This window comes from Volvox carteri, assembly GCF_000143455.1.
Source record: "Volvox carteri f. nagariensis unplaced genomic scaffold VOLCAscaffold_39, whole genome shotgun sequence".
Lineage (NCBI taxonomy): Eukaryota > Viridiplantae > Chlorophyta > Chlorophyceae > Chlamydomonadales > Volvocaceae > Volvox > Volvox carteri.
This window is the reverse complement of record NW_003307582.1, coordinates 937878-947645: the sequence shown is the minus strand read 5'-3', so window position 1 is coordinate 947645 and position 9768 is coordinate 937878. Positions and strand designations below refer to the sequence as shown.

The following is a 9768-nucleotide window of genomic DNA, read 5'->3' as shown; positions in this document are numbered from 1 at the left end:
ACATAAAACAACTGGAGGACCCAGCGAGTGACCGACACAAAACGCTTATGGCCCATTATGAGAAGCATGGTACGAAAATTGAAGTACGAAGGGTTTATGTCTGCATTTTAAACGTTTCCGGGCGAGGTGGCGGCTGTTATGTCATCTAATTTTTCCAATACTATGTTGTTACAGGGTGGTTAACTTCGCCAGCGGCCCCCTTTCCCGGGGCAGTCCCTGCTCTCCCCTGCTAGAGGGGCACCCTAATCCGTCACCCCATCCGACTTCAGAATGTATTCGTTGGGTTCGGCAACTCACCACCAGCATCCAACCAAATCTAGCGGATCAACGGCGCATCAACTTAGTTCCTGGTCAGCTCGCAAGTTGATATTATCACGTCCTACACCGTCCATAAGATGGGGGGCCACCTCCCATTTCATCACTCCTCAAACACCCGAGGAGCCGGCAGGCGGATTTGAACCCGGGTCGACTGGGTCGACTGGGAGCAGAAGTCAGGCCTTAACCTCTGCCAGCCGCCTGCCAATACGTATATAATGGCCAAATACCAGCCCCAGTCACTGCTCATGATCAACCTCTTCCCCATTCCAGAGCTAGACCCCATAAGTGTAGCAGATATAGACTTTACAACTTCATTTAACTCAGCATTTTACAGGAGGAAAAAGTCTTCCTATAGTCGGTTGAGGCGTAGAATGTAGGTTTCGATTTTCTTTCCTCCCGCACTTGTATATGCGTAACTCAAGCATATCATGTTTTCAGTTCAGGAAAGCATGTTTTACATTTATGTCTGTTGTATATCTTGCAGTGACAACGCTGCGAAGATCTCCCCAGAAGGTGGTGGTCCCACGGGACCATCAACGAGCACCACAGGTGCCGGTCCCGGACCAAGCTCCAGCAGCAACCAACAGGTATTTCAATACTGTATTGTCTAGTGTAATTTTAGTAAATTATTTTTAGTAAACTAAAATAACACTAGACAATCTCTGTAGTGTTAATAGGGTCTGGTTTACTAAAATCATGCTCAGGCAGCCCTGACTATTCTTACAATATAAATTCTTATGATACTTCTTTTCTGTTTTTTGTTGTAGGTTGATGCTGGAGCGGTTGTTAAGGCTTTGGAGGAGGCATTGGAGGAGCAAAGGGTGGCCGCGGCCGCGGCCGCGGCGGCTTCGGCGGCTTCGGCGGCGGCGGCGGCCGCGGCCGTGGCGGCTTCGGCGAAGGTCGCGAGGCTCCTAAGGCTGCTGAAGATTCATGAGGTAAGCTTTAAAGCTTCATTTGTTGCCTGATTTCTTGTTTCTTATTTCCCATTCTTTGGGCTTTCTTGGATATGCAGGGAGCTGCAAGTGAGGCACCGGGGCTGCAGGAAGCAGCTCAGGAGGCCACAGAGGAAACAGCTGCAGCCGCTCCCACCACTACGGAGGCACCTGTCGATGAGGGCAATGATGCCAGGCCAGCAGCAGTGGGCGCGGACACAGACATTTAGATCTTTGTAACACCACTAACGGCCATCCGTACCAATGGTACATCTAAGAATGTTTATAAATTTCCAATCAGAGGTCGGCAATTCGGTTTCTACGGCTGCGGGAAGGCATAATTTCGATTAATAAACCTAAAAACGTTTTTGGGCGCCTTCCTTCTCTACATAGTTAGACACAGACTCTGTGTCACAGAGTTCAAGTCCAGCGCGTGGCCCTACAGGCCGCAATAGAGGCTGCAAATCACATCTTTTGGTCAAATTTTGGTCATTAGGGACCCGCAGCCGGGGCCTTAAGATGAATTTCGGCTGCGGGTACTGTGGTACGGACCCGCAGGACCCGCCTATATTTGCCAACCTCTGACTTCCAATACCAAACGGTATTTATCAATACACTTCGACTTCTTGAAGCGAAGTATGAGTGTAGAGATAGGCAATTTATTGTGAAGGAACTGGGTGGAAGTAGGGTGCATGCAGGCATGCATGTGCCGGACCGCAGTACGGCAGGGGACGCCGAGCTCCTACTTGGGTCCCACAGGCGCATTGGTTCTTTAACTGCCGTTGTTTTGACTATTACCAAGAGGTGTGTCCCGCTGCTGGGACAGTGTCCTCTAGTTATGTGTTGCACCATCTTTTCTTAGCACTACTAGAATCGAATGTCGGCTATGGAAATTGGCGCTGTGGGCACAGAAAGATTAGTGCTCACTCCCGAAATGTGGGCCCTCTTCGAACAGCAGCTAGCTGAGGAGCACGAGTTATTTCGCCAGCACTCACAGCTTACTTCGACCGGAGGCTGAAGGAGCACGAGGAGCTAACCCAGCTGATGCTAGCTCAGCCCGAAGCGATAATCTTTTACAATGTGCAGAGCCACCGGCCCTTAGCCAGCCACCCACAATTACGCGGATCCTGGGCCTTGGTGAAGGTTGTGTGCATTGCCATTGAGCGCATTAACGTAATTTGAACAGCAATGGCGGATGATGCATCCGAAGATGCTGGGCTTTGGAGGCAAACAGAGCACGAAGGGGCAAGTACCATGTCCCCAGGGGGCAGCGGTTTTGCCACTGTTGTGGTCCTAATAGCCGAATTGAGGATGAAAAACACGTGTTATTGGAATGCCCAGCCTATAATGATATTCGTGCTGAAGAGGGATTCGATCATCAACAGAGTATGTTGGAGGCCATGCAATGGGAACCCGCACGTCTGGCGAGGATGTTGGAACGTATGTGGGCTCATCGAAACTCAATTACCCCCTTTGGACGCTAGTCTGGGCTGATGTGCGGTGTTTTTTCCTTTTCTCCGTGGCTTTTAGGCGTTGTAGTATTGCCCTTGGGCCTTCGGCTCGTATGGGTAGTCTTACAGGTATGGGGTCACACACCCCCAACCATGTAACACACACACACGCATCCGAAGAAGGTCAGGTGTTGCTGAAAGCTGTCACGTGGTTAACCAACCTCCGCTATTTAGCTTCCATTGCCGCAAGGAAACCACCATACATTAGGAGTTCAAATCCGTTATGAAAATGTCGTTATCTTGAGTTGTGAATTCTAATGTGTACCACTTCGGTGTCGTTCATTCGAGCGTCTTTCACACATACTGTTACACAACTACTGAATTCTCCGGCTGTCACACCCAGTTACAAATAATGTTGTACAGATCCTTTGTCGTATTCGCCACATTTCCGGGGCAAGGTTTACAACCTGCCAGGACGCTGGGCAACGGGGGATTGCATGTTCGAGGACACCCAAATGGACAAACCACCACCATTCACACTGTGCTCATGCGGCCAGCAGGCAGCGTGGGTGTCAACGGCTGGGCTAACGTGACAGGCTCCTGCAGCAGGCGTGCAACCTACCCTGGCTCTGTCCACCGGCCCCCTTCAGGCACTGGCGGTGTGATGCACCACAGCAACTACCGGACACCAGGCTTAACTACCACAAGTCATGAAGCCGAGAGCGCTTTCCCCAAGGTTATATCTAGCTAGTACTATCGCGCTTGGACTGCTTGCGTGGGCAGATGTGGCCGGCAGTTTTTGGATATCGTGCATCAACTGCTTATGAGGCCGTTTGGGCTGGCAATTTCGTGGACCTCGCGCATAGACTGCTTGTGAGGCTGTTCGGGCCGGCAGTTTCGTGGAATTGCGCATCACCTGTTTATGTGGCCGTTTGGGCCAGGCAGTTTTGGGACTTCGTGCATCGCCTGTTTATGTGGCCGTTCGGGCCAGGCAGTTTTCGTGGAATTGCGCATCGCCTGTTTATGTGGCCGTTTGGGCCAGGCAGTTTTCGTGGAATTGCGCATCGCCTGTTTATGTGGCCGTTTGGGCCAGGCAGTTTTCGTGGAATTGCGCATCGCCTGTTTATGTGGCCATTTGGGCCAGGCAGTTTTCGTGGAATTGCGCATCGCCTGTTTATGTGGCCGTTTGGGCCAGGCAGTTTTCGTGGAATTGCGCATCGCCTGTTTATGTGGCCGTTTGGGCCAGGCAGTTTTCGTGGAATTGCGCATCGCCTGTTATGTGGCCGTTTGGGCCAGGCAGTTTTCGTGGAATTGCGCATCGCCTGTTATGTGGCCGTTTGGGCCAGGCAGTTTTCGTGGAATTGCGCATCGCCTGTGTATGTGGCCGTTTGGGCCAGGCAGTTTTGGGACTTCACGCATAGACGGCTCATGCTGCCGTTTGGGCCGGGCAGTTTTTGGACCTCACGCATAGACGGCTCATGCTGCCGCATGGGCCGGGCAGTTTTTTGGATCTCGCGCATCAATTGCTTAAGGTGGCCGACGGTTCCGATATTCTTCTCCCCTGCTTGGAGCCGGTAAAGACCGACAGCCGACAGCTATAGGCTGGAGGGGCCAGTAACATCCCACACAAGCTGCTTATGAGGCCGGATGTGGCCAGCAATTTTGGACACTCGCTGTGCTTAGGCTGGATGTGGCCAGAAGTCTCTTGTGAGAAGAGCTCTAATACTGCCCGTCTTCACTGTGGTTATGGCCGGATGTGGCTCGCAGTTGTGATTACTTTGGCAGTCGACAGGGATGCACCCCACCCCCGCAAAGGGTACATACTCAAGTGACTGCGGTAGGGTAAAGAGGCTACAAGACCCATTAAATCGGTCTGTCGTGCCCTACTGTGTGGGCAGGCTTAAATCACCTTTGGTGCTAAAGCTGCGCGGGTATGCAGAAACCCAATTTCCTTCCTTGCCCCCACTTCACATCAGCTACCCAACCATCCAACATGAGTGCCCACTCCGGGCAAGCACAAGAAGACAGCGCACTGGTTCCATACTCCCGCTTCATCACACCAGTTTTCCCCGATACATCCCGACTTTGCCTTCATGCTTTGTGTACCTTGCCGCCGCGTCTCTAGATCTTAACACACTACATATATAAGATCTTCCTGGGTGCCCAGCGAACAGGACATGGCTACTAATTCATTGCCATTCAAGGGAACCTGTTCATGCGCGTTTGCAGACACACGTTCGTCTACTAAACGATCTTGTCCCGCTATTCAATGAAAGAAAAGGCTCACTTAAGAAGGATTGGCCCCTTTTCCCGTCTCCTGACCGGCGGCCTGCAACAACCAGCGCGCCCGGCCGCACATCGGTGGGGGGTTGTGCCAAAGTCATACAGCTTCGACCACTGTGGTCGTCACCAGACAGTGCATCTTCGGCGGGCGCGATCTTATGTACGCAGCAATGGCTCAACACCATCACAATCGGCAACAAGACCAAGTCTACGGTTACTCTTTGGCTCAAAATATAGCGATCCCTCAGCAGCACTGATTATACCAGCGCGTCAAACACAAGTTTATCCTACGGATGCCGGACCGGCCTCGAGTCGGCCGACACAAGTGCCCCATAAGAGGCGTGACACGGCAAGCCAGTGCCCGCAACCAAGGTGTCCGCATTTCCCCGGAGAGAACACCGGTACCGACAGGCCCTGAACAAGTGCACACCCGGCGCGTGGATGACATGAGAGTTGTCCCGACATTGAAGGTAAGGAGGGCCAGGACAAGCTTGCCACGCGTAGACAAACCTAAGTCCAACCAGCCATCACAGATGAGGGCCCGGTTGAAAGCCAAAACAGCATGTTGGAAGTTATTTATGCAGTCCCGCCTGGTCATGGCCTGGGTACTGTTCGGTTTTCCGCTGTTGTACGAAGCACCATACAGCCTGACCAACCGTCGGCCTAACAGCAGACTGAATTTTGCGATCACCGAACTGGTCGCAACTGGGGCGGGACCATGAGTCGACTGCCAACTGCGCTGCATATTGCCCCTCGGTTTTGTTCCTAAAGAAGGCCACTCCCAAATTCCGCCTAATTTCTGATGCACGTTATGTTATATTATCGAGCACCTTGTGGTGCCGAGCTACAGGCATAAGTCCCGTGGGATGCTTGTGTGAAGTGCGGCTGGGGCATGGGTGATGACCCTCTTGACCTATACCGACCAGCGATCGTTGCACTTGTGGGTCCTTTCAAGACCTGTCATTACTGTCGGCCACTAGTGCAACTTTCACAATGGGTTGGTGTTGGGAGGGGGTTTCGCAACGGGTTGTTTTGCTACAGAGTTGTGCTTGCGGTTGGCGGCTTAGCTACTGTAACGCACCACGGCAGGACTGAGCAATAACGTCGGCTGCCCATCACAACATTCCGGTTGCGTTTGGGGAAGCTGACATACGTTGTCGGTCTGCCCACATACCTACATCTATGGATGTGGGAAGGCACTTATTGCATAGCTGCTAATTTGTTTCGCTTCCAAAGATTAGCTAACAGATTTCCACCACCACCGTCACCCCTTCAAGGAGCGGATGACCCTGCGGCTTGCCCTGTCGCTAGGCCTGCCGTGAACGGCTCTGTGAATGGTGCTGCTCTTGGCCCTCCCAATGGCCCTCACAATGGCCACGCCGCGAACGGTGCCGCGAACGCCATTGGTGTCGCCGACGGTACTGTGAAAGGCGCTGCTCCTACCAAAGCCTCTGCAAATGTCCCCGCTGCAGCTCTAAATAGCCATCCGCATCCGTCTCACCTGGGTCGCCCATGGCTGTGATGGCTCCAAGTCGCGGGCAGCTGTCGCCATGGACGCACCTCAGGCCCCAAACCGCCAGATAAATATGTCTCCTTAATATACATAAATAGCTGAGTGCTAGTTTTAGCTTTGTTTGCATTTCATGCATTCACTGGCGCCAACCGCTTGCATCGGCGTAGCCCCCAGTATTGTGCATTGCGTCACTTTCCATAAATTCATGATGTAGTTTTCATTTTAATATATATGCAGCAGATTGCTAGGGAAATGGGCTCATCTAGACGCGCCGCGCTGCCGGCTTGCGCAAGAGATCTCTGCGCGCGCTGCGCGCCGCGTGCACCAGGATTCACTACAATGAAATGTCTTTTGCTTCAATATGCTGGTATGTGTGGGTATGTGCGTTGCTGAAGGGGCATGGGGCCTTTGCTGCAAAGGTGCAGCACCATCTGGGGAGCTTTTACCACAGCTGAAGTCAAGGCATTCCTTGTGGATTAAGGACCGCCATCAAAAACATATTTGTCTGCATCATGGTGATGTGATACTCCTGTCCTTCCACGAAACGGTGATTCGCGCGTAGCGCGGCGCTATCATATGCATGTGTACGCAAGCATGTTTACGACTGGACCTGTCCCACCAACATAAAACAACTGGAGGACCCAGCGAGTGACCGACACAAAACGCTTATGGCCCATTATGAGAAGCATGGTACGAAAATTGAGGTACGAAGGGTTTATGTAGGGCATATCTAGGGCCAGGGGACCCGGAATGTACGACCGTGGGACCGGCGAGGGACCTAATTTATGTGCCTTCCGGTCCCCAGCCCATTCGAGCTCACATAAGCACCAAAAACTAAAGTATTCGCAATTTTTTTCGAGTGTTATAAGTAAGACGTTTAACGAAGAACATATTGACAAAGAATTGTGCCTTTACGTTCGCGTTTAGGCACAGGTCTGACTTTGGATGAGAGCAGGACACTTTGTCAAATTCACTGCTGGTCATTGTATTAGACTCGGTTGATATAAGAGTGTTTCACGCAAGTATGGGTACTAGCGAAAGGTAACCGCACCGATGGCAGCGAGCACGATTGCGGTAACAGATAGAGGAGCAGCTGTGAAGGTCACAAACAAACGTGCGAGAAGAGCGTGGATGGTGAAGCAGCAAAGCCTCAGCAGGTACCAAACGGGTACATGTTTAGCGCAATCACAGAAGGCAGAAGTGTGGCGCCTCTCGTGAGCCTCTCGCTTAGTTCGGTTCGCAGTCTTCTGTGTCAGCTGTGTTGCCTAGCCAGGGGCTGGGACAGCGCCCCGGTTGGCGTGAGTGAGGGGGTGAGGCGAGCGCGGCGGAACAGACGGACGTAGAGCCACGCGCCCGCCCGCCCCTGTGTTTCGGCCCGGTCATAGCCCCCGGTGCTTGTCCTCTCTCGGGACGAGCCGCCCACAGTATAACACCCCATCAGAAGCAGCGGCAGCTGGACAGAGCTCCCTGCCTCACGAGCACACATAGCAAATCGCCTTGAAGTGGCGGCAGCTGTCATAGGCTGATGATGGGCCGGGGCTGCCGTGTGAATCCCTGGCAGGCGCGCGACTTGCGCTGCGTGTGATCTGATGATGGGCCGGGGCTGCCGTGTGAATCCCTGGCAGGCGCGCGACTTGTGCTGCGTGTGAAATCCTGCACACCCTACACTACACACATAACGCAATCCCCTCTAAGACCGAGAATTCATGCACTTCTTCACATACACTGAATGAATGAAAGTTACAGTGGACCCTGTGCAAGGTCGGTACAATGCATCCCTGCATCACAATGCCCGAAAGTGAACAGTAGCTACAGCCCGCCAGCAGAACACCCAAAAATGCAGAGACACCCAGCGGGACACCACTACCAAACAGGGGGCAACAGCGACGCATCACAACTGCACCAGAAAATTATAAAGCAGGACTCGGGGAAAGTCGCCTACACAGGCACCTCAGGACACACTACCACAACCTACACACAGCCCTCCAAGGGGGTGGCGCTTGCATCAGCCAGAGCTTTGCTCGGCTCACCCGAGCAACCATCTGCAATTGAACTTGGCCCACCGTGCCCAGGGCCACGGGGCAGGCCCAGGAGTGATGCTGCCGCAGGGTGGCTCCCCCACCACCCACCGCGGGGGTCCCGCGGAGGTCCCGCAGCCCGACCAGGCCACCACCGTGCGGCGCATGTCAATGTGACAGCATCGGAGATAATCGGTCACTTGTAATACGTTGTCCTGTGGAAAATGCACTTCGTGCGACATGCGACTTGACTTGACCCGACGAGTTGACCTGCCGAACCTCTTTGTCCTTGGAATCCTGGTTCCTAGAGTGAGCCTCCATTGCATCTCTTGGTGTTTTCATGAGTGATCGCTGCGTTGATCGATTGAGTTCGGTTCCGCAAGGTTCCGCTTGTTCTTATCTTTGGGTTCACCGTATTCTTGATGAATTTCGTAAAGCTTTTCTGGAGTTAGTTTTGGTTCTACTAACGCCACCACGTCAAAGTCTACTTTGACGAGCGGAGCCCCTTGTCCTAGTATTGTATGGACGCTCCTGTAGCGTTACTCTCCCGATTCTTTACGAAGAATGGAAATTGGATTGCTACTTGGCCATACAGAGTGGCTGCTTGCGCAAAGTTAATTCCTGGAGTCCATGGACGTGCATCACTCCACAAAGTGCGTCGCCACTGCTCCTGCGACGCTCGAGCGACCTGAAAAAGTTCCATACAAAGGTCCTCTAATGAAATGTCGCGCGAGCCGACCAAAATCTGCGAGTTGCCAGGTCGAACAGGTCGCGTCCCCGCGCGCGTCCCACTTAGGTCGCCCAGCTGGACGAGCGTGTACGGCGCCCGGTCCGCCGGCACCCGATATGTCTGCATTTTAAACGTTTCCGGGCGAGGTGGCGGCTGTTATGTCATCTAATTTTTCCAATACGTATATAATGGCCAAATACCAGCCCCAGTCACTGCTCATGATCAACCTCTTCCCCATTCCAGAGCTAGACCCCATAAGTGTAGCAGATATAGACTTTACAGCTTCTTTTAACTCAGCATTTTACAGGAGGAAAAAGTCCTCCTATAGTCGGTTGAGGCGTAGAATGTAGGTTTTGATTTTCTCTCCTCCCGCACTTGTATATGCGTAACTCAAGCATATCATGTTTACAGGTCAGGAAAGCATGTTTAACAATTATGTCTGTTGGGGGATCTTGCAGTGACAACGCAGCCAAGTCCTCCTCGGGAGGTGGTGGTCCCACGGGACCATCAACGAGCACCACAG

General features: G+C 52.7%; 1 protein-coding gene across 1 annotated transcript in view; it reads left to right on the top strand.

The window, feature by feature from the left end:
- Positions 1-9680: 9680 nt before the first annotated feature.
- The window catches only part of VOLCADRAFT_94768 (uncharacterized protein), a gene marked incomplete at both ends in the record, with an annotated part of 4232 nt that continues 4144 nt past the window's right edge, over positions 9681-9768 (top strand). The window contains one exon of the mRNA XM_002953961.1: positions 9681-9732. Coding sequence (XP_002954007.1) covers positions 9681-9732 — 52 coding nt within the window. The remainder of the gene's footprint in view (positions 9733-9768) is intronic.